The 24,056-nt window shown below is 44.5% G+C and overlaps 1 protein-coding gene across 3 annotated transcripts; it reads right to left on the minus strand.

The window, feature by feature from the left end:
- Positions 1-2,600: 2,600 nt before the first annotated feature.
- Positions 2,601-9,530, minus strand: LOC124700111 (FKBP12-interacting protein of 37 kDa-like). Of its 3 annotated transcripts, none has more exons than XM_047232293.1 (13): positions 7,539-7,677; positions 7,358-7,419; positions 6,862-6,926; positions 6,733-6,769; positions 6,032-6,119; positions 5,894-5,958; positions 5,738-5,815; positions 5,553-5,600; positions 4,132-4,185; positions 3,502-3,663; positions 3,270-3,339; positions 3,004-3,059; positions 2,601-2,907 (listed from the first exon to the last, which is right to left on the minus strand). In XM_047232293.1, the coding sequence occupies exons 1-13, from the start codon at positions 7,648-7,650 to the stop codon at positions 2,764-2,766; spliced, it is 1,041 nt and encodes a 346-aa protein (XP_047088249.1). In that variant the 5' UTR covers positions 7,651-7,677; the 3' UTR covers positions 2,601-2,763. The 3 variants fall into 3 exon arrangements, with proteins under 3 accessions (XP_047088249.1, XP_047088248.1, XP_047088250.1); XM_047232292.1 differs by having other exon boundaries at positions 7,527-7,677; XM_047232294.1 differs by lacking the exons at positions 7,358-7,419; positions 7,539-7,677 and adding an exon at positions 9,467-9,530.
- Positions 9,531-24,056: the final 14,526 nt, after the last annotated feature.

The following is a 24,056-nucleotide window of genomic DNA, read 5'->3' on the forward strand; positions in this document are numbered from 1 at the left end:
ACTTGGAGATGGGAGGAGAGGTTGTTTGTCCGGAGAGGGGAGGCTGCACGGACCATTGCCGACATGAAATCATATTTGAGTTCTTCATAATTTCGCCACGTCGGAATGGCCACGTAGAACCCGTATATAGGACCTCAAGATCGTGCCGTCGTTGGGCAAATCAATGTTGAGCTTGGTCCACGCAGCAGTTTGTGATCCAGTGGTCCTAAATATAACTACAATTAGCTATTAAAAACTTGAACCGCAATTGGTATGTCTCCGATTAGTATTGGAATACCACACCGAGTAGGATTGCTGGTCTCGTGTATGCATCTATATATCATACCCGTGTAATCTTGTACCACCGTGGCACCGTGTGAGACAGAAAGGAACAAAGAAAACTTTCGAGGCTCGACACACGAGGCTCTAGCCAGTCTCATTTTTCCTCCTGTTATCCATCAACCTGTCTGCTTGCTAATCCGACTCCTATCCCTGCCATTAATCGGCATCAATACAGACTCCATATTGAATCCGTGCAAAGAGCGCCGGTCACCATCAGCCGTCTTTGTTTCACAGAGGAAGAATTCCATGGCTTTGTTGGGAGTGCAGCTGACCGGGCGACATCCTCGCTTGCATCCTCCGCCGTCTCGCACCCCGTAGTCTCGCCGCGTCCCGCTGCGTCTGCAAGGGCTGGCGCGCCATTATCGACGATTGTCACCTGCTGCGCACAGACCTACTCCCGCTATCCCTCTACGGGATCTTCCTCATGGAGCGGTGGAATCCGGTTCTCCCGAAATTCTTCGCGAGCCCGCCGCTGGTACAAGGCAAAATCGCTGCCAGGCTCGACTACCTGGACACGGACTATGAGGGTTATATTTATATTGTGAATCACTGCAATGGTCTCCTGCTTTTGCTTTGGGAGAGGGTGGTTAATCCTGCGACACGACAATGGGTGATATTGCCTTCGCCCCCACCCCGACGTGCGCTGGGATGGAGAAATTCTTCGACAACAAGTGCCTTGTTTTTGATCCTACCGTCTCACCGCACTACGAGGTACTTTATATTCCTTACGTTAACCGCATGTCTGAGAGCACGGCAATGTTCGCGGATGAATCAGAGTGGCCGCCCTCTAGATATCCAATACGAGTCTTCTCTTCAAGAGACTTGGAGATGGGAGGAGAGGTTGTTTGTCCAGAGAGGGGAGGCTGCAGGGACCATTGCCGCCATGAAATCAGATTGGCAACACAAGCATCGCTATGTTGTCTATTGGAAAGGAGCGGTTTATGTGCACGCCCAAAATGACTCCATTATACGGTATATATCCATTCACCCCTTAAGAAATGCATGGTTGCTGTAGTTGGTTTATTATTGTTATTTTCTTGCTCTTGAAGCTGAAACTCATTGTATTATTATTGACTAACGTGCATATGCCACTCTTCACCCATTTGATATTTACAGCATTATCTTGTCGGATGGTGAGTATGAAGTGATCAAATCACCAACAGACGCTAAAATGGAAGGGCATGTTGATCTTTATCTAGGAAAATCGGAGAAGGGGGTGTACTGCGCTTTAACTTGTAGTTGGCAGAAACGAATTCAAGTATGGTTGCTTACGGAATCGTGCGGCAAACTGGAGTGGACTTTGAAGAATGATATCGCACTTGTGCCAATGTTCGAACATTTTTCAGGGGACTTTCAAGATGAACACTCCACACCGTGGATCTTAAATATAGGTAGTTTTGATGAACATTCTAAGGAAGCACATGCAGAAGATAAATTGGAATGGAGCTTTGAAAATGGTATTGTCCTCGGGGCTGGGCACAAGACTGAATGGGACTATAGGAGTGAAGACATCCATTTTCTTGGATTTCATCCATGCAAAGAGGTTGTGTTCTTGTGGTTATCGGAAGAAAGAGTAGTTGCTTATCACTTGAGTAGCTCGAAAGTTCAATACTTGGGAAAATTAAGCTTACACTGTTTAGGATATTCCTTTCCATATACTCCATGTTGGACAGGAGAGTTAGTTGGACAGAATTAATTCTGGCCAAAATCTTGGGTTGTTTCAAATGTGATACCGCTTGTAACTTCTGCTCTTGAATATGATCTTTTACTGAAAAAGTTTTAACAGCTGACTCTAATAATATTACTCCCTCATCCCGAAGTAAATGACTTTAATTTGTCTAAATAAGGATGAATCTAGTCGGATTTCAGTGTGTAGATACGTGTGTAGAAACGCTCACAGACCTGGGAGCTCTTTAGAGATGCCTCGATTGGATCCTCTCGGAAAGGTACTCCAGCGATGTAGATTGATTAGCGAGTTCACCGTGTGCTACTACTGATCGTGCCGCCGCACGTAGGCAAGATGCAGGGGTCTTTGATCGGTGCCGGCGGCGAGCGAGAGTGCAGTGCAGGGACTGCGGGAGGCTTTCCTCTTTGGTGGCTTCACGCTTCCGCACTGGTCCATCTGTCGGCGCGCACGAGTTGACGTATCGCTCCATGGGGGGAAATAGGGAACATGTTTAGTTTTTTTAAGTAGTAGAGATAGAAACATTGGCCATATCACTCCGGATGATGTCTAAAATGCTTCTAAGATTAAACATGCAATGCGAATCAATCGAGAATAGATAAAATTGTACTGTTCCATAAATTGCATAATTTAGCACCTATGATACACAAGCGCTACATCAAAGCATAAAGCGCAGCTCGATTTCTCAGGTCGCATTGGAAATTTTGTTTTCTTGTTTGTTTTTACAGCCTTAGGCCTCTAGTTTAATCGGTTGCAGACTAGTAAGTAGCATCCATATCATCTGCAGCTTCGTTTATTTCTTCAGCTGGTGTGCCCGCAGTTGCCCCTTTCTGGGAAAGCATCTCCTTCAATCTTGTCAGTTCTATGTCTCTAGCTTGTAACTTCTCTTGCAGAATGGACACCTAGCAACAGGCCAACAGTTGGCAGCTCGAAAAGCTTAGCAGAGGGAAAAAAATAGCAGGTAATTTAGTAGTAGTGAGATGAAGGATGAACCCAACCATTTCATTTGACCTCTCAAAATCATTTGTTAGGCCATCCATATGCTTGTACAAACCTGAGAAAAAAAGAAAAAGGTTATGCACCTAAATGTTAGCATAACTATTAACTCGGCCATATGATTAAGGAGTCAAGAAATTTCTGTTCTTCAATGTACACATCACATATGATTATTCAGCCCCATACATCAGATTTAACAAAATTAACTAACAAACACGAATATTGGTTCTTCACTATTATTTTCACTTGGATGTAACTTGACACGTACCATCGAACTGATTCCTCAGCTCATTGTTCTGGGTCTTCAGAACTGCAATTTTCATTCCAAGTTCATGGATCTGTACATAAGATACTTTTGTTAGAATTAATTCTGGCAAAACTAACATGGCACTGGATTTCTGTTCAAATATGCTGGTTGTTCAAAGAATAATCAATGATTCTAATCCTTGAAAAGCACAAATAATTTGGAACCATATTTAAACATCTATTGGAAGACTCACTTTTCCTTCAGAAGCCATCGCTCCAATCTCTTCATTTTCCTCTTGCAGTGTTCTGCACTTGGCCATTAGCATTTTCCCATGCTTGCTGGATGGAGTAAAATTGACAGCAGCAACATTGTCCTGTAGCTCTTTTATTTTCTTGTCTTTTTCTTCTGCCAAATTCTGGGCAAAAATAGGCAATGCCAGCTAAGGTAAAGTTGTAGCTTTCCTTGAACACTAATAAAACACAATTTCCAAGTTCTAATTCTCAAGGTGTTATCAGCATGCATGGTACACCAAATAATACCATGTTTGAATTATACATCTTTTCTTATATCTTTATAATTTCCATTTTAAGGCATAATAACACAATGTTTTTGACAGCTATGGGAATATGATGGCAATGCTGGGCCTGTCTGTCACACTTGCTGAAGAGGATTATAAACATAAACATTGGTTCAACGGAAGACATGCAAAATCTGTCTCCCTACCTATTTCAGAAATTTACAAGTTTGGCTAAAATTTTAAAAGTAGTGCAAAGGAGCATCAGAATTCAGAAGACTAGCATCCGAAGTGGCTTTCCACTTCTTAACATGCTGGTACACTCATATAATGCAACAAGAATTGTCTGATTGAAGGGAATTCACTGACCTTTAAGCGTGTAAATTCCTGATGAATTGCTGGGTCAAGCAATAATCGCCTTGTCTGTTAAAGCATTCAGAATAAGGCAAGTAAATAAGCAGTTCGTTGTAACAACATAAGGTCACGGCATTATTAAGATTTATTTAAGATCTAGCCAAAGTTATGGGCCCCATACAGGGTAAACTACTAGCCACTAGGCCTTCTCAGGAAGCTTAAGGCCACATTTTTATGTGGTAATATTATCCCAATTCCTCCTGTGAAATCCCCGGGTAGCTCTTTCAATACAAACAGTACCTAAGCCTCTTGCTATTCCAAGAGGACCTGCCCATTACTTCTCTAAGAAAACAAGCTTTTGGGAGAAGCTAATCCTACTGAGTGGGGAGTCCAAACTAAATCGTCACTATCATTGGCACGGTACGGTATGAAGGAGAAGATATCCAAACAGAAAATAAGGTATTTCCACTCAATCTTTAAAGAAGATATATACACAGGGAAAGCTAGAATAGATGACAAGGCACCAGTCTTCAGAGTTCAGAGCATCTCATGTTCCTTATTCATTAAACAAAGCTTACCCTATTTGTGTAAAGCGGAATTGTTAAGCTTGCAATTGAGAAATCGGATAATCGTTCTGTGAGGCTCAACACTCATGCCACCAAATTTAGAAATAATATTCTTCCTAAAGCAAACCATAGAGATTAGAAATATATGGATTTGGATACTTTATGGGAAGGTTTGTGTTGGGCATGTAAGTTAATAGTTGTAAAATAATGACCAGACTGCTCACTGCCCTCATTGCAGAGCATACAAAAGAAAATGAGAAATGGACCCGGGTTTCCTTTCGACTAAATTGCACCTACAAGGTAACCACTTAACATGGTTGCATACTACAGATGTTACTTGTCACATCGCCTGTGTCATTCCTTCATTCAATCTACTCCCTCTAGAATATGTGGATCAGTGGAATTGGTACAGAACTATAGATACGGGTTGACTATTGCAGATCATGGGGGTCAGTATGTCAAAGAGAATGGAATAAAGATAAGCACAAGATGAAAAGAATGTGTACACCTTTCGGCAAGAAACAGATATTGTGAGTTTTCCCTAACAGGGTTTACATCTACTGCCATCACATTGCCTGTGAAATTAATTTAGGTAATCATTATCAGGTACAGTATTGGTGCCAAGGGATTTTGCTTGTACCAAGCCCATACTAATTAGGATTTACACATTACAGTATGCAGAAAGCATTCATGGTTAGGTTCTGCATAGACGATTTTAGCTACTTAGATCTTCTTTAACAGTTTACATTTTGCAGTAATTCCACCTACACACCTCGCACAAGAAACTTTGGAGAAACAGTCGGAATTAAAATTTTGAATGCACAATAAATTGTCAGAAGGGCAGAACAAATATCATAGGCAGCATTATACCTGCATTGACGGTGGCCTCAACTGTGTTTTCAAATCCCTAACTGCAGACTGCAAACTCAAATGAAAATATAACCAACAATCAGCTCAACTAGATGGATGCTAGAAAGTGATTAATTACTAAATACTAATCAGAATTATCCAAATCAAGAAAAATCTCATTGTACAAGGAGGCTCTCAGCGAGTACCTTTAATTCTGCGATCTCTTGTTCTCGTTTTGCAAATGTTACAATAAAAGCAGCCTCTCTTTTCTTTGCTTTCTCCAGCTGAGCATTAATGAACAGTCAAACTGACGGACAGCATAAGTACCACACCAGTTTTACAAGCATGCCAAAAGAACCAACCTGCTCCTTCAGTGACACTTCTGACGACTTTAGGTTACTTACATAAGTAACCACTGAAATAGGCTCTGTATTTATAATTATATATTATTTTTTCAGTCATTATCAGAAATAGGAAGGACTTGGATTTAACTTGCCAACCTGGATTGGTTCCTGCAGGTACAGCTGGAATGTTCTGAAACGCTGAATACCACTTCTGAATTTCTGATTTAGCAGCTTCCAGTTCCACCTGTGATGCATAAAATGCAGCATTTCAAAAATTACTGCTCACAACAATTCGGATCATTACACTGGAATAGAGTGCAAATCAGTATTGCTGGAACAAAACTGCGGACACGGTTAATGAAACCACATCACCACATTTCAGTGACAACATTTGATCATGCTACTCAAATTTTCAAGATAAATTATATGTCGATTGTTGTACTATTAGTTTTGACTTGCCTTTTCATTTCTCACATGTCTAGATTTGATGTGAAGTTCAGATACGTTGTATGATAATCTTTCATATAATTAAGCATCCAAAAGTTCAAAATTGTACTATAGGTTGAAAAAATCTTCATTACTGTTCTGAAACAATTGTATTGTGAAAGGACATGGTTTGGCCAAAAATACTTCATTTGAAAAAACATCTAATAAAAGGACAAAGTATGTATCCCACAATAATTGTTTACCAATTACAGTAAATCTGATTACATGCGATCGGGGATTATTTATAATAGAAGGAGGCATAACCGCATAACAGAGTACTTGAAGTCACTAACATAGTAGGTATTCAGCTTAACATAACTGTCCTTGACTAACAAAATGAGAACAGGAAAGAACAGGGACCAAATACACACCTGGTTTGTTTCAAGATTTTCTTTGCAGTTCTGCAAACTTCAAAAGCACAGAGAGAATTTAGTCTCATGTTGACAATTGACAATATGGAAAGCAATAGATCAAATGGTTATATAATAAATGCAATGCACCTTTCCCGAAGAGACAGAATCGTTCCTGTGGCAGCACCTGGTGCACTCTCCTCCACTTTCTTTCCCTGCACACAACTTGATGTCTTAAACAAAGTTCGTGTTGCATGAAATCGCCAAAACTTATAGGACTATTAGGTAAGCAGGAACTGTGTCCAAGGGACTAAACATATTGTTTAATTTTCTTCCTGCGTCTTCCCATTATCCTATAATAATAACTATCTGGTTCCCTAATCCCACAATCCCATTCCCATGTGAAAACATTCATAGTATATCGTTCATCACACCATCCATTCAGGATAGAAACAACTTCACCAAGACCAAAGTTCTAAGCATGTTTTAATGTTTCATTATTGCCAACCGTAATGGTAATTGCAATTGATGATGGTAATAGTGAGTGACTCTGATACATAAAATTTGCCACGAATTGCTGCAGCGGCCAAAGAAAAACAAAAAATATTTTCTATCAGATTTCAAAAGAGGAAACTAGAGAAATTACCTTCTTGGAAGGGAAGATGTCGTCTTCATCTTCATCCAGATCACTGAACGGACTCTTGTCGCCTGCAGAGAAGCAGCAAAAGCACCATATGAACCAGGTGAGTTTCGCAGAAGCCAAAGCTTGGCGGCTAATCAAAGCTAAGGCGGCGAGTGGAAGGGATTGAAAGTACATAGGGAGAGACCGGAACGGGCGGGGACGGCGTTGCGGGAGGGCGCTGTGTTGAAGTCGCGGACCAAGGTTTCGTCTTCGTCGAGGCGAAGGGAAGGTGGGTCAACCATGGCCTCCGCTGCCATCGTGCGAACAGCCAAACCCTAGCAGAATAAACAACCAATCCGGCCGCCAAGGAAGGGTTGTTGCGACTGCGAGGGTTTGGGGTGCCGGAGAAACGGGGCCGGTATGAGAAGGGGAAGAGGATGCTCTCTACTTGTGGGCCTCTGGGAAGAGGCAGCACACGGCCCTCACCTATCCTTTGTTTTTCTCGGCTTCTTTGAACTAGAGCTGATTTTCGGCCTGGCACCGGCACGTGAATAAGGCCGACTTCTTTTGGGCTTATGCTTATGCATAGGCCGTTTGGCCATCTGGATGAAGATGAAGACGACGTCTTTGCTTCCAAGAAGGTAATTGCTCTAGTTCCCTCTTTTGAAATCCGATAGAAAATCTTTTGTTTTCCTTTGGCAGAAAATTTTATGTATTGGAGTCACTCCACTATTACCTTGCTTGCAATCATAATTTCTCTTCGTGCGCTTGTTAAAATTTGTAACCAAATTTTCTTAACCACTGGCATTCAAAACTTGCACTGTCTGACTATTTGCATTGACTTCTTCGATGCGGACTTCAAGAAAAAGACGGTGAGCAACGGGATCCCAAGTTGCTTTCACATGTCTAAATGTTGTACAAATTGCCCCAGATAGCATACATCAGAAGTGCCCAGAATTAAATTGGCCACCAATGTACTTGGACACGAGGGATGTGATAAATCATAGTGTTAACATTCTGGACAGAAAATAAGTTATCAGCAATGCAACATATATCCAGGAAAATATTTGGTGTCACGAAAATAAAATTGTCAGTAGCACAGCCATTCACGTCTATGGAATAGCAGGAACAAATTGACCATGGCTCTGAAATTTTTTTTTTTTTGAGGAATCAACGGGGGGCGATTGCCCACCTGAACTCATTTTTGTATTTCATTTTTTAGTGTCAAACATTACAGGGGTGTCGACCCTGGGGTAGGGGGCTGCATCCAGCACTTCCCGGGGTCGGGGGGGGGGGGGATTACAGAGCTAAGAGATGGACCGACACCAAGCTAACAGGGGGTCCGTGTCTATTCTAGCAGGGGCGCTGACGATCCATAAGCGTAGGTGGTCGACGATCATAGATATCACTCGAGCAGTAGGCATGAGGTCCGCGTCGAAGACCATCCTGTTCCGGGACTTCCACACGGACCATAGGAGAGCAAGGATGGCGGTGTTCCGTGCCTTCACGTGCATCTGAGGCAAATCTTCAGAGAGGCCATCAAGGAGAGCTGATAGGTCGGTATCGCCACTGGGGCGCATCGAGGGAGAGACGATGCACCACAAAGGTCGGAGGCGGGGACAGCAGACGAACAGATGCGAAATGGTTTCTTCATTCCCCGGGCAGAATGGGCAGTCTGGGGAGGGGACACAGCCGAGATGGTGCAGCAGCGCTCGAGTTCTGGTCCTTTGAAGGCGTAGAATCCAGAAGAAAACGCGCACTTTGAGCGGGGCGAAGCAGTCCCAGTTGATGTCATGGCCGGGGACAACACATCCCGAGGAGTGCAGGGCGCGGTAGACGTCTCCAGTGTTGAAGTTGGCAGAGGGCCCGAGGGAGATGGTACAGATGTCAGGTGTCGTGCCGAGGGAGACCCGTGAGAGGCAAGCGCGTACAAAGGCCAGTTCACCGGCGGCAGCAGCGGTTACTCGATGGGTGACGGGTATTTCCACTCCCCCTTGCCCTAGGGTGTCGGCAATCGTGGCAAGGGGACGGAGGCAGTGGGAGTAAGCTGCAGGGAGGGCCGCTGGCTCTGAAATTGGAAGCAGTCCATGGTGCAAACAGATGTTAGAAACTGGAAGGATTCGAGCTAGTTACCGTGGGCAGCGGGGTCGACATCGAGTGGCCGAGATGTCAACCGGCGGCGGCGGATTGAAGAACTTGTGGTCGGCAGCGGCGCCGGTCCGTGCTGCGGGTGGAGAGGCCGCCGCGAGTAGTGGAGCGGCGGGGGCGGTAGCGGCGAGAGGCGGAGGGCGGCGCCGGCGGGGTAGACGGTGGTGGAGCGGCTGCGGCGGTGATGAACCCTAGCGGGCAGGCATGTCTGACGTTGGTGGAGTGCGATGCGGTGACCTTTTTTTCGATTTTCGGTGGTCGAACATTTACCTCAGGTGGAGTGGCATTCTTCCGTAAAATATACCCAACAGGAGGGTCAGATTGGCATACCGCTTCAGGATCAAATGATGGATATTGCTTCTGGGTATTTTCAGCAGCTGTTTTTTTTTTTTGCGAATAGGTGCTTATATTACTCAAACACCAAACTTACAATCCTCCTTACAGAGTACAGGTATATCAAGAGGGCCAGTATACAACCAAACACCAGAATTAGCATTAATACGGCCCATGTTAGCGAGAGCATGGCTCACCAAGTTCCGCCCACGCTTAATATGCTCTACCTTATACTCAACTCCACTTCCCATCGTACGCTTGATTTCCTTCGAAGAAAGGTAATAGCTGATCGTTCTTCACCCGGTGTCTTAATCATCATAATGGCTTCCAAACAATCCATCTCAACAATGCATGGCTTTGTGTTGTCATGTAAGGTTAAAGCACACCCCTCCATGCATGCGACCAGCTCCGCTTCTAGGGGAGATGAGCGAGTTCTCCAGAAACGACATGAAGAGAAGATGATCTCTCCTCCGTCATCACGTAGGATCATCCCCTGCTCCTCCCTGCTTGGACTCTTCATGGAAGGATCCATCGACATTCAACTTAACCCAACCGGGCGGCGGCATGGCCCAACTCTTCTCGCACTCGGCATCCTTAAGGTGCACATCGGATTTATAGGAGCGATTTCCCAACTCACTCGGCCGGCGCCTCCCCTTAACATGATCAGCTTGAGGAAAAAACTTGATGGTATAAATTGATTCAGCATAGCTACACAGGAAACGACATGAAGCTTCCACTGGGGGCGCCGGCTTGAAGTGGACCACTTCGTTTCTCACATACCAAATTCTCCAGAGAAGCATAAGAATTTTGACTCTGACCATCTCTTCCTTCCCATCAAGAAGATGTAGCACCCATTCAGCGCCTGTGTTGACGACAGATGTGAGGGGTGGAATCGTCCAGACCTTCTCCATAGCCTTCCATAGAGTGATCGCCATAGGACACTGCGGAAGGCGTGGAAATTGTCCTCGCGTTCAAGACCACAAAGTACACAAACGTCGCGTTTTTCCAGATTTCTTTTACACTTATTATCCCATGTTGCAAGGGAATTTGTGGCTAACTTCCATGCAAAGATGCGTACCTTTTGGGGGGCAGGGCACCCCCATAATGCCTTCCAGATGGCACGCTGGCCATCCGGTGCCCTGCTCGTGGCGCCTATAGAAGGCCGTTGGCGTTCCTCCATCGCCAACCAATACGCACTCCGGACAGAGAATAGACCATTCTTGGTCGGTGCCCAAGACGAGGATGTCATCCAGCAATCGAGGAGATGGCCGGATCTTGATAATCTCTTGGACATCAACTTGCATAAAATGGCGGTTCAAGAGGTCCTTCTTCCATGCACCATATTCATCGATGAATCCAGAAACCCTGCGGATGCGGCAGTCCCCTTGACTAGAAATTGGTTTATATGAGTAAGGCACGATCCGGATCAGGGGGTCATAGACAAAGTCTTGCCTTGTGTGACTAATGAGATGAATGAGATCTTAACAGCACCATACACCAGAGAGGAAGTTAAAAAGGCTATGTTTAACATAGGTGACCTTAAGGCTCCGGGCCCAGATGGGCTCCATGCTATCTTTTACAAGCGGTTTTGGCACATTATTGGAGAGGATTTGACTGATGAGGTTCTGTTGGCGGTAAACTCGAGAGTTGTTCCTGAAGGATGGAACCATACCACTATTGTGCTTATACCAAAAGTTGAGAGCCCTGAGTCGATTACCCAATTTCGACCCATCAGTTTATGTATTGTGGTTTACAAGGTAATTGCCAAGCTGTTGGCAAATCGTTTGAAGCATCTTCTTGGAGATATCATTACCCCGAACCGCAGTGCGTTTGTTCCGGTCGTCTTATTACGGATAATATTCTCGTAGCTTACGAAAGTTACCATACTATTAAGAGTAAAAGAACGGGGAAGTATGGAATTTGTGCTGTGAAGTTGGATATGCATAAGGCCTATGACAGAGTGGAGTGGACTTTCCTCCAGAAGATTTTGCTGCGGCTGGGTTTTGACCAATCATGGGTTGATCTCATTATGGCGTGCGTATCTTCTGTCAGGTATCAAGTTCGTCTAAATAATGAACTTTCTGATTATATTTACCCTACTAGGGGCCTCCGTCAGGGGGACCCCCTCTCACCATACTTATTTCTTCTTTGTGCGGAGGGCCTCTCGAGCTTACTGAAGCATGAAGAAATGACTGGCAATCTTATTGGGGTTAAAGTGTGTAGAAGTGCCCCGGCAGTTTCTCACCTCCTCTTTGCAGATGATTCCCTGATTCTTATGCGAGCTGATGCAAACAATGCTATCACCCTCCGGAACGTGTTGAATGAATATTGTGCGGCTTCGGGACAGTTGATGAGTGATGCGAAATCGACCATCTATTTCAGCCCTTGTTCGAATGTAGAAGTTAGAGAGGAGGTTTGCACTATTCTGAATATCATGACTGAGGCAATAACTGACAAATACCTTGGGCTGCCGCCACTGGTGGGCGTTGATAGAACGAATTGTTTTCAACACTTGATTGATAGGATTTGTAAAATTCTAAGTGGCTGGAAAGAGAAGAATATGTCCTTTGGAGGTAAAGAGGCGCTACTGAAAGCCGTCATCCAAGCTATTCCTGCGTATGCTATGTCTGTGTTCAAGCTACCCAAACAGATTATTAAAGGGATAATATCTGCAATGTCCCAATACTGGTGGGGAGATGATGATCAGAAGAAACATATGCATTGGTTTGCATGGTGGAAGATGTGTGTGCCCAAAAAATAAGGTGGCATGGGATTCCGGGATCTGCACTGTTTCAATCTGTCTATGCTTGCTAAACAGGTGTGGAGGCTGATTTCTGAACCGGACTCACTTTGTGCTTCTGTGCTAAGGGCGAAATATTTCCCTACAGGTGACATTCTGAACTGTAATCTAAAGAAAGGAAGCTCTTTTACATGGCAGAGCATATGGGCAGGTTTGCAGACTTTCAAACGGGGACATATGTGGAGAGTTGGAAATGGTTCAGAAATTAATATTTGGACTGACCCATGGGTGCCTGGGAGTCCAAATCGGAAAATTATAACAAGAAGAGGCAATGTGGTCCTTACAAAGGTATCAGAACTAATTGATGTTGAGACTGGACAGTGGGATGAGGAGATTATCAATGACATTTTCTGGCCGGTTGATGTCCAAAGAATCCTTAATATTCCCCTAGCTACTAGCATGATGCAGGATTTTGTCTCATGGCACTACACTAAAACTGGAGTTTTTTCTGTCAGATCAGCATACCATCTGGAATGGGAGCACCAAGCATGGTATCAAACCGAGGAGGACATCCAACTATGGTACTTCTTCCAATCTACCTCGTTTGGAAAACTATCCGGTCTCTTAATGTCCCCGCAAAGGTTAAGATCCATTTGTGGAGATCCCTATTAGGCGCTATTCCTTGCAATGGAGTTTTAGCTAACGGACATATGATTCCTAGTTCTCGGTGCAATTTATGCCGGACGCATCGCGAGAGTATCTGTCATGCTTTCTTCAAGTGCCCGAGGGTCGGCGAAATTTGGGAAAAATTGGGCATGGGTGATCTTATATCGCATGTGTGTATGCATGAGCCTCATGGAGGAGCGGTTCTTGAAGCCCTTCTCAGGGATCGCCTAGTAGCTGCGCCCTTGCTACCTGAGGTTGATCGTAATGACCTTTCCGGTCCGTTGGCATCCGGGTACATCCGGGTGGGAGCGAAGGAAGGCTGCTCATGGGGAACCGGTCCAAAACGTTGCAAGAACGGCGCAATCAATCTCTGCGTTATCCTTAAGTTACTCAAGAGCAAAAAAGAAAAAAACAGACGGTATCGGACGAGAGATGGTCTAAACCTAAGGAGAACTTTGTTAAACTCAACGTGGATGCGGGGTTTTGTGAAGATACCGGCACGGGTAGTACGGGTGCTGTTCTGAGGGACGACCGAGGAGCCTTTCTGGCGGCGAGTGCTACTGGCATTCCCTTTATTTCTGATCCATCGTCGGCGAAGGCAAGGGCTTTACGCGATGGTCTCCTTTTGGCGGCGCAGATTGGGTGCAACAGGTTAGAAGTGGTTTCTGATTGCTTGGAGGTAGTCAACATCATGCAACAAGGAGGAAATTCTTTGGGACCTGCTGCAGCTATTCATGAGGAGTGTACTATGCTTTGTAGGGGTTTTACGGAGGTTGAGTTTTCCCATAGTCCTAGAGAGGCTAATGTAGTAGCACACGAACTAGCTAGACATTCAGGGGGAACCGAGTCAATTGTGTGGCTGGATGATCCCCCTGATTTCATCCTTAGTGCGCTTGCAGATGATGTATCTATTCTGTAACTGTGTAAGCCAGCAAGTTCTTTTCGCACTCTTTTCCTTACCAGGGTACCGAAGGGGGCTGGAAGGTTTTTAATGAGGCGGCTTGCTGGCTATATTAATGAGAAAGGTATTTTATGTTCAAAAAAAAAACAGTATAACTAGCCTACCTAGGAGCCTCCACAACGACGAACTTTGGCTCGGGTTCGGGGCTGAAGAAGCAAGGAGATCTAGATGAAATGCTGATGCGATTGGGGATAGATGAGGATGAAATCGATGATCTAGTTTTCGAGGATGAAATTGATGTCCCGAAAGAAGGTATGAAGTGGACGGCATTAGCTAGGGTTCATACTGCAAATCCTTTCAGCCCGCAAACCTTTGAACAACATATGTGTGTTGCTTGGAGCCGGACGAAAGAGATCACTTTTACTCCACTAGAAGACAAGCTTTTTCTATCCAATGTTCTTGCCTCGATGATTGGATCAAGGTTGAACAAGGGGTCCACTGGCTGTTCCATCGGAACGCAGTTTCAATTGAACCATATGATGGCCTTGCAGCGATTGGTTCTATTGATCTAAACTTCATCACGAGTGTGGATTCAGATTCATAAGCTGCCGATAGGGTAGAGGAATAAAACTACGGTCAAAAATTTGGTAGATAAGAAAGTCAAAAAGTTTGTCTTTGTTGAACTGAAAGTGCAAGGAGTTGGGAATTTTGTCAGAGTAAGGGTTCAACTGGATGTTCGGAAACCACTAGTAAGGGTGGTGAATATCTCACACGATCGTCAAAGAGAATTCTATGATGTGAAGTATGAGAAGATCCCTAAATTTTGCGGGGTTTGTGGTCTGTTTGGACACATACACACTGAATGTGGTACAGAATGTGGTACAGGGGAACACGATGAAAGTACTCTTAAGTGGGGGGATTTCATCAAGGCAGATTTTGAAACTTACATGGTCGATGTGAGAATGGGAATAGAGGGGGTTTTGGAAGTGGACGAGGCCGGGATCCTTCTGGTAGAGGTCGTGGTATGCTTGGACGTGATGCAAATATTAGCTGGAGATTTAATGTGATGCATAGTCCAGAAGATGCTAGTGCTGCTGATTTGGAGGATACAAGGACAAGTCCAGTCAAGACAGGGGTGATAGTGCAAGATGGGGAGTACCCTGGGTTGGCAGCTAAGAGATGATTAAATTTCGATGAGGAAGCTGCTAATGGTGCATGTGGAGGTCAGGTTGGGGATCCTAATGTAATGATCCTGGATAATAGTCCACCTATGGACCCAAATGCGAGAGAGGGATCGAAGAAGGATAGATCGAAGAGGTCTAAGAAACATGGTGTGAGCTCAAACAACTCTAGAGGATCGGCGGACTCCAGCAAGGGGTCTGTCCGGTCGCAATGAAACTACTATGTTGGAACTGCCGAGAAACGCGTAAATCCTTGGCAGTTCGTGCGTTCTTGGAGCTCCAGGCGCGATTAAGACCATATGTGTTGTTTCTGTCTGAAACACATATGTGTAAAGCTAAGATAGGAAATCTGAAGAGAAGACTTTTGTTTAATGAAGTGTTGGTGGCGGAAAGTGAAGGTAGGAGTGGAGGCTTGGTCATTTTCTGGAACATAAATATTACAGTTACTTCAAAGGAGGTCGATACTAATTTTATTGATATTCGCATTGATGAGAATGATGCTCCGGGTTAGCGACTAATAGGTTTCTATGGAGAACCGAGTAGTGATCGAAAGCACTTGTCTTGGGAATACTTGAGGTCCCTACATACCGCGATTGATCTTCCTTCGATAGTAATGGGTGATTTCAATGAAATTTTGTATTCTACTAGAAAGAAGGGGGTGCAATGCGACCTCAGCGTTGCATGCAGGCTTTTAGGGACACTTTGATTGCATGAAACTTGGAGGACATGGGATATGAAGGAGACATTTTTACTTGGAGAAGAGGTAACATCAGAGAGAGACTAGACCATGCAGTTTGTGACTCCAGATGGGCAGCGATGTTTCCTCTAGCAGGGGTAGTGAATGAAAATTTTGATAAATCGGGCCATCGGCCGATTCTGGCGGATACTGAGAGATATGCGGGTATGCAAAGGATGGTCAGCCAACCACCTATGAGATTTGAAGCTCGATGGTTATGTGAAAGCTCTGTTGAAACAATAATCCAAACAGCTTGGGACTGTGCAAAGGAGATGCATGCAGAGGCCTCATTGTGTGATCATACAAAGGAGGTCCATGAAGCTCTACATGGCTGGGATAGGAATGTGCTAAAGGGTCCCAGGAAGAGGCTTCGTGAGCTGCAACTAGAGCTGAACAAAATCCTCTCAGGGCCTTTGTCAGATGAGGTTGTCTCCAAACAAAGAGAAATACAGTTACAAATTGAAAGTTTACTAGAGCAAGAAGAATTATATTGGGTGCAGCGGGAACGTGTGAACTGGCTGAAACATGGTGATCAAAATACGGCTTTCTTTCATTGGTCTGCTTCAGCGAGAAGGAAACGGAACCATATCAAACAACTGAAAAAATGAAACGGGGGACATAGTTTATGATCAAGGTCAGCTTCTGGATTTGGCGTCAAATTATTTTCAGCAACTATTCACAACGGAAGTGAATGAACCAAATCAAGATGTCCTAGACAAAGTGGCTCCTTGTGTCTCAGACGAGATGAATGCGACATCATTAGCACCGTTTACTAGAGAAGAAGTTAAAAAAGCTCTATTTAATATTGGTGATCTGAAGGCACCTGGGCGAGATGGTTTGCATGCATTTTCTATAAAAGATTTTGGCATATCATCGGGGAGGATTTGACTGATGAGGTCCTTCTGGCGGTGAACTCCAAGACTATTCCGGAGGGCTGGAACAATACTACGATTGTGTTAATTCCAAAAGTGGAAAGCCCGGAGTTGATTACACAGTTTTGACCCATAAGTTTGTGTAATGTGGTTTATAAGGTTATTTCGAAACTAATTGCACATAGGTTGAAGTTTATTCTTCCAGAGGTTATTTCTAGTACTCAAAGTGCATTTTTCCCGGGAAGATTGATCACGGACAATGTGTTGGTACTTGGTAGCATATGAGAGCTACCATGCAATCAAAAATAAGAAGGTGGGTAAATTCGGTACATGCGCTATGAAGCTTGATATGCACAAAGCCTACGATAGAGTGGAGTGGGTTTTTCTTCAAAAAATTCTAATCCGTCTTGGTTTTGACACTGGATGGGTTGATCTTATTACGGCATGTGTCTCCTCAGCTAGATATCAAGTCCGCCTTAACAATGATTTCTGAGATTTCATTTACCCATCAAGGGGGCTACGCCAAGGTGATCCTCTCTCACCATATCTATTCCTCCTATGTGTCAAGCCTAATTAAATTTGAAGAAAATGCGAGTAATATTTTGGGAGTCAAAGACGTAGAGAGGCTCCTTCTGTAACACATCTTATTTTTACAGATGATTCTTTGATCTTGATGAGAGCTGATGCATCGAAAGTTGAATGTCTGAGAAGGGTGTTGACTGATTATTGTAATGCATCGGGGCAATTGGTTAGTGAAGCTAAATCAAGTATTTTCTTTAGCCCATGTACTGATGCAGATACTATAGTGGAGGTGTGCTCTATCCTTAATATCATGACCGAGGCGATCACAAACAAGCATCTCGGGCTGCCACCTCTTGTGGGTGTGGATAGGTCGAATTGCTTTCAGCACTTGATTGACAGAATCTGTAAAATTTTGAGCGGGTGGAAAGAGAAGAATATGTCTTTCAGAGGTAATGAGGCACTACTAAAAGCTGTTATTCAAGCTATTCCTGCATATGATATGTCGGTTCTCAAGCTACCTAAGCAGATCATCAAAGGGATAATAACTGCAATGTCCCAATTCTGGTGGGGAGATGATGACCAATAGAAACATATGCATTGGTTTGCATGGTGGAAGATGTGTGTGCCAAAAAATCAAGGAGGTATGGGATTTAGAGATTTGCATTGTTTTAATCTTGCTATGTTGGCAAAGCAGGTGTGGAGGATAATTTCAAAACCTCGATAACCTATGTGCTTCAATATTAAAAGAAAAGTATTTTCCTCGATGGTGATATATTAAGCTCGCAAGTTAAAGAAAGGGAGTTCATACACTTGGCAAAGTATTTGGGCGGGAATCCAATCTTTCAAAAGAGGTTATGCATGGAGAGTTGGAGATGGATCTCACATCGATATATGAAGTGATCCCTGGGTTCCTTCTAGTCCGAATAGGAGAATTGCTACTCATCGAGGCAATATTGTTTATTCAAGAGTTTCTCATCTCATCGATGATGAAACAGAGAGGTGGGATGAAGAGGTGATGAATGATCTGTTTTGGCCTATTGATGTTCAGAGGATCCGTAATATACCTTTGGCGAGAAGCAGGATGGAGAATTTTGTGTCTTGGCACTTGACAAAATCTGGAATATTTTCGGTAAAATCATGCTACCACCTTGAATGGGAACATCAACATGGAAATAAATTGAGGGGAACCAGTGGTTATGGGACTTTTGCAAATTTGCCGGTGCGGAAAACTGTTTGGCCGCTCAACGTCCCGGCAAAGATTAAAATCCACCTTTGGAGATCCTTGCTTGGCGCCATCCCTTGCAATGGTGTTCTAGCGAATAGGCATAGGATTACTAGCTCGCAATGCACGTACGCTCTGCTAGATGGATTGTGAAAGTATTAGACATGCCTACTTTTGTTGTCCAAGAGTTGATGAAATTTGGAACAAATTGGGTATGGGGGAGTTTATATCACATGTATGCACTATGGAGAATAACGGAGGGGCAGCTCTGAAAGCTCTTTTGCACGACAAGCAAGCTACTGCTCCCGCTACATCTGAAGTGTTGAGGAACGATCTCCTAGCGGTCGCGGTTTGGTACATCTGGTGGGAGCGGAGGCAAGTGACTCATGGTGAGACAATTCAGACCCGCAGAGAACTACTCAGGACATTTTAACTCTGACACTTAACTACTCTCGAGCACGTAAAAAGAAGAGTGGTATCGATAGGCATGGATGGGTGAAACCAAGAGAAGATTTTGTGAAGTTGAATGTTGATGTGGGTTTTGTGCTGATTCGGGTTCTGGTAGTACATGAGCTATAATCTGTGATGATACATGGAGATATATTGTTGCTAGTTGTTGGTTTACCCTTCATATCTGATGCATTAACTGCTGAAGCTAGAGCTCTTCGGGACGGGCTTATTTTGGCAGGACAGGTGGGTTGCAATAGGATTGAAGTAAATTCCGACTGTATGGAAGTTATTGATATTATGAATGATGGTGGGAATTCTCTTGGAGCAACTGCAGCGATATACTAAGATTGCACATTGCTTTGTCGTAGCTTTACCCAAGTGTTGTTTTATCATACCCCTAGGGAGGCCAATATGGTAGCGCATACTTTAGCTAGACATCCAACAGGGGATATGTCAACTGTGTGCCATGAGGATCCTCCTGATTTTTTTGTAGCCGTGTTGGCCAACGATGTAACTATTGTGTAAGCAACAAGTTTTTTACGCTCTCTTTTCCTTACCAGGGTACCAAAGAGGACTTGAAGGTTTTTAATGAGGCGGCTTGCTTGTTTTTATATATAAATATAGTGATGATTCAAAAAAAAAACTAGAAGCAGCTCTATGAAAAAAAATTCCAAATATATTGAACACGTAGAAAATGGTTGGGAGACACACCCGACAGGAAAAAGGGAGCGGACAACCCACACAAAACACCATAAGACATACAAGACGTATGTAAGCAAAACACACGACGCACATGGTCGGGCACTTGAGCTACTTCCGCTACCAAAGTGCGCACCGAAAATTGTCGTATCGATTGGATATTCCATAAGCATATTTCCAAACTCTTTGTAAGGGTATTTTACCCTTATCCATTATTTTGGTAACTATGACACCGTGCTAGAGTATTTGGTCTAATACATGTCTACAAGATGATTCCCAGGTATTAACCAAAGAGGTATAATGGTGTATCAATGGAACAAGAAGGCAATGGGAGACCCCCCACTTCGATGAAAAATCAACAAGGGTGTTTCAGCCACGGCCGGTCAGTGGCCCGGTCAGACCGGCCCCAGGACCGGCTCATCCGGTCACACGCCCGGTTGGGCCGGGTGCTGGGCCGGGCGCCCCGGTGCCAACCGGCCCCCACGCCTGTGCCAGCCGGGGGATGTCCAGTAAGGTCCAAGGAGTTGTCCGGTCGGGATCCGGTCCCAGACCCGGTTTGGACCGGCCGATCCGATCCCAGGCCCAGTCGGACCGGGTGCATGACCATGCTCCCCGGCGCCAACCGGCCCCCACGCCTGTGCCAGCCGGACGATGTCCAGTATGCCAAAGAAGCCGCCCGGTCAGGATCCGGCCCCCACTCCGGTTTGGACCGGCTAGCCCGGGCCCTGGCCCGGTCCGACCGGGCCCTGCGCCGGACGTCTCGGCCCCAGGTCCGGTTGACCGGGTGCCTCAAGGAAAAAGCTGATGTGGCAAGTCAACAACGGCCATATTTCAAGTGACACTATATATACCCCTTCTTCTACCTCTGAAGGGGTAGGCACTACACTACAAGCTGTTCTTGAGCTCTCTCTCTCTCTCTCTCATACTCCATTGTTAGAAACACCAAAAGCCTCAGATCTCCCTCCTCCTCCACCCAAACTTAAATCCCTCCGGGGAAACGATAGAGGAGGACCCGATCTACTGTTCTACCAAACCAAATCTCATTCCCCCTTGTATTCATCAAGAAGCTTGCTCTCTAGGGTTCCTTGGAAACCCTAGGTAGGCAAGATTGGTCCGGAAGCATCCGGGCTGTGGATTTGCTCCTGACAAGATTGTGAAGGTTTGGAGGCTACCTCAAAGTCTACCACAAGTGAGTGAGCTATTCCTTCGTGGGATAGGCTCCGGAGAATAGGGTGAGCCTTCGTGGCGTGGGGAATACTTCGTGCGACCTCCACCCCTCCAAACGTGACGTACCTTCTTGCAAAGGAAGGGAACACGGGAATAAACCCTCGTCTCCGCGTGCTATCGGTTATCTCTAACCTAACTCCTTACTTGTGATATAACTGCATGTGAGAGCCTTCGTGCTCGAGTTACTTGTATCCTCGTATAGGTTGTCTCACCTAGTTTGCATTAGGCTCACCTTTATATATCCTGCAAAGCCTAATATTGCAAAGAAAGAATTAAAATATGTAGAAACCTATTCACCCCCCCCCCCCTCTAGGTTTACCATCTCTGAACTTTCAATTGGTATCCGAGCCTGGACTCTTATTAAGGGCTTCAGAGCCTTAAGAGTGAGATGGATAAACTGTTCGAGCGTTTGGATGAAGACTCTAACCTTTCGGTTAGAGAAATGAAATCCAGATTCTTGGCATATGATGTCGAGAAGAAGAAAAAGGAGGATGAACTACAAAGCCAAATGGCACAAATGACTGTCATGCTTAAGAACTTGACTAGTGGGACTCCTAGTGGGGTTTCGGCCTCTCAATGAAGTTTCCATGAAGTCAACCATGACTATCCCAAAAAGACTTCACCCATGCCTCATATAAACCATAGTGGGAATGTTCCCCATTTTGATGGAACTCACTTTCCTTTTTGGAAATCTTCTATGAAATCTCATATTCGCAGCTGCAGTGTGGAGTTATGGGAGATCATTGTTGATGGATACCAGAAGCCACAAGATCCCGCTCGGTTGACCTCCACCGAATTATACAACCGTCAACTCAATGCCTCCGCACGTGACAAGATTAGAAGTGGCATCAACCGCAAGCTTCTTGATCAAGTCAATGACATTGACTCCGCTAAAGAGTTGTGGGATCGGATCGTAGTACTCCAAGAGGGAACCGATCTAATCCAATCAGCTCTTTATGAGTCCGCAAAGCAAGAAGCAACTATGTTCATGATTAGACAAGGAGAATCCATGGCCGATGCCTATGCGAGGCTTGGTGCTCTAAGAGTGAGGGTCAAGGGACTTGGATGTGAGAAATACAATGATGGTTTTGAAATGAATGAAGCATTCATAAAGTCCAAGGTCATTGCCATGATTGCAGTCAAGCAAAAAGACACCAACCTTGCACTCAACTTGCAAGTCATTACGAAGAGTGACGATCTGAACGCAGATGATCTAGTCTCCTATGTGGCTGCCAATGAGAACATGGCCAAGACAGGAGAAAGGCTCATGGCGATGAACCATGTTGATGAAGCCTCACACAACTATGAAGCGTCACACAACCTTGCTCTCAAAGCTAGAGCTGACCATGGAAGAGAAGAAGTCTATGAAATTGAAGAAGATGAAGAGATGACTTCAACTAGTGACATTGCTACAGACTTTGCTTTCTTTGCCAAGAAGTACAAGGGAACGTTTCCAATGCTCCTCAATGAGAAGAAGAAGAAGAAGAGAACCTGCTACAACTGTGATGAAGATAGCCACTTTGCAAATGAGTGTCCTTATGAGAAAAGGGTAGACAAGCCAAAGTTTGTCAAAGGGGTCAAGCCAAGATTGAAGCCAAACCCAATCAACGATTGATACAAGAAAAACAAGGGAATAGCCCTTGTTGGAGCCGAGTACATGTCCGATGAAGAAGAGGAAGATGAGGAGAAGGAAGCCGGAGTGGCCAGTTTGGCTTTCTCCAAGCCCGGGTCACTCTTCACATATGACTACTCCAAGGATTACTCCACGGAGAATGATGTTGGTTCTTCCTTCATGGCAAGAACAACTCAAGATGATGACTCCGATGATTCTCCCTCCTCTACGATCGTTGGCTCTTGTCTAATGGCAAGAGAAACCAAGGTAATGGAATCCCCACCTTCTCTAATTAGCGTTCTTGATGATGAACCTAAAAATCAAGAAGAATTAGCCATGCTTAAGGAACTTTACAAAGTTAGATGCACCCTTCGTGGTGAAGCTCTTGTCAAGTTTGATTTCTTGATGGACTCCCTCAAAGAAAAGGACGGGTCCATTGAGGAATTAGAATATCATTTGAATGATAAGGAACGGAGATTCAATCTCCTAAAACAAGGGCTAAAAAACGAAAGGTGCATATCTCAAGGCCTTAAGCAACAAATTGAAACTTATGAACTATATAAAGTGAAGGATCTTGAAACTATTGAAAGGGCTCAATCATTGACCCAAGAGCTCAATGCCTCAAAGGAGGAGCTTGAAGTTGCTCATGCTTCTCTCACTAGGGATCTTGACCACCTTGAAAGAGCTAACAAGCTTGTTAAGGATGAGCTCAAGAAACTTGGAGAGAACCATGATCTACTCCAAGAAACATACAAGAAGGCTCTTGGATCAATGAATGATCCCATTATTGATAAAGATGTTGCTAGTTCCTCCACCTCCTTTACTAGTGAGCATGCTAAGCTTGTTGCGAAACATGTTCGTTTACAAGAGGAATTATCTTTGAATGTTGAGACCAATACATATCTTGAATCTTTGGTGACCAAATATGGTCTCAACTATCATCCTAATGAATCGGCTTGTGAGCAAGCAACTATTCTTGAGGAAAATGCTAGGTTGAAAAAGGAACTTGCCAAGTTCACCGCCGCCAAGAATAAGATGGGATTGGATGACCTCTTGAGTAAGCACAGGTCAAACAATCAAAAGCATGGACTTGGGTATACTCCCAAGTCCTACAAGAAGAACTTCTACAAGAAAGAGAAGCCCGCTCAAGAGAAGAACAAGGAGGTCACCAATGTTGGCAAAGCCACTAGTGGTGACCGCACGGGACCTAACAATCACTATGAACTATTTGTTGATTACTATGGTGATGTTTATGCTAACTATGTTGGCCCTCGTAATGGATATGCTTATAGAGGGTACTCAATTGGGTACCAAAAGATATTGTTGCCATTAGGAAGGAACCCATTAATCGATGGGTTCCTAACTTGATTTTGTAGGGGTATTCCTCCGGTGGTCCAAAATGGGTGTTTGATAG

The sequence above is a fragment of the Lolium rigidum genome, chromosome 3 (assembly GCF_022539505.1).
Source record: "Lolium rigidum isolate FL_2022 chromosome 3, APGP_CSIRO_Lrig_0.1, whole genome shotgun sequence".
Lineage (NCBI taxonomy): Eukaryota > Viridiplantae > Streptophyta > Magnoliopsida > Poales > Poaceae > Lolium > Lolium rigidum.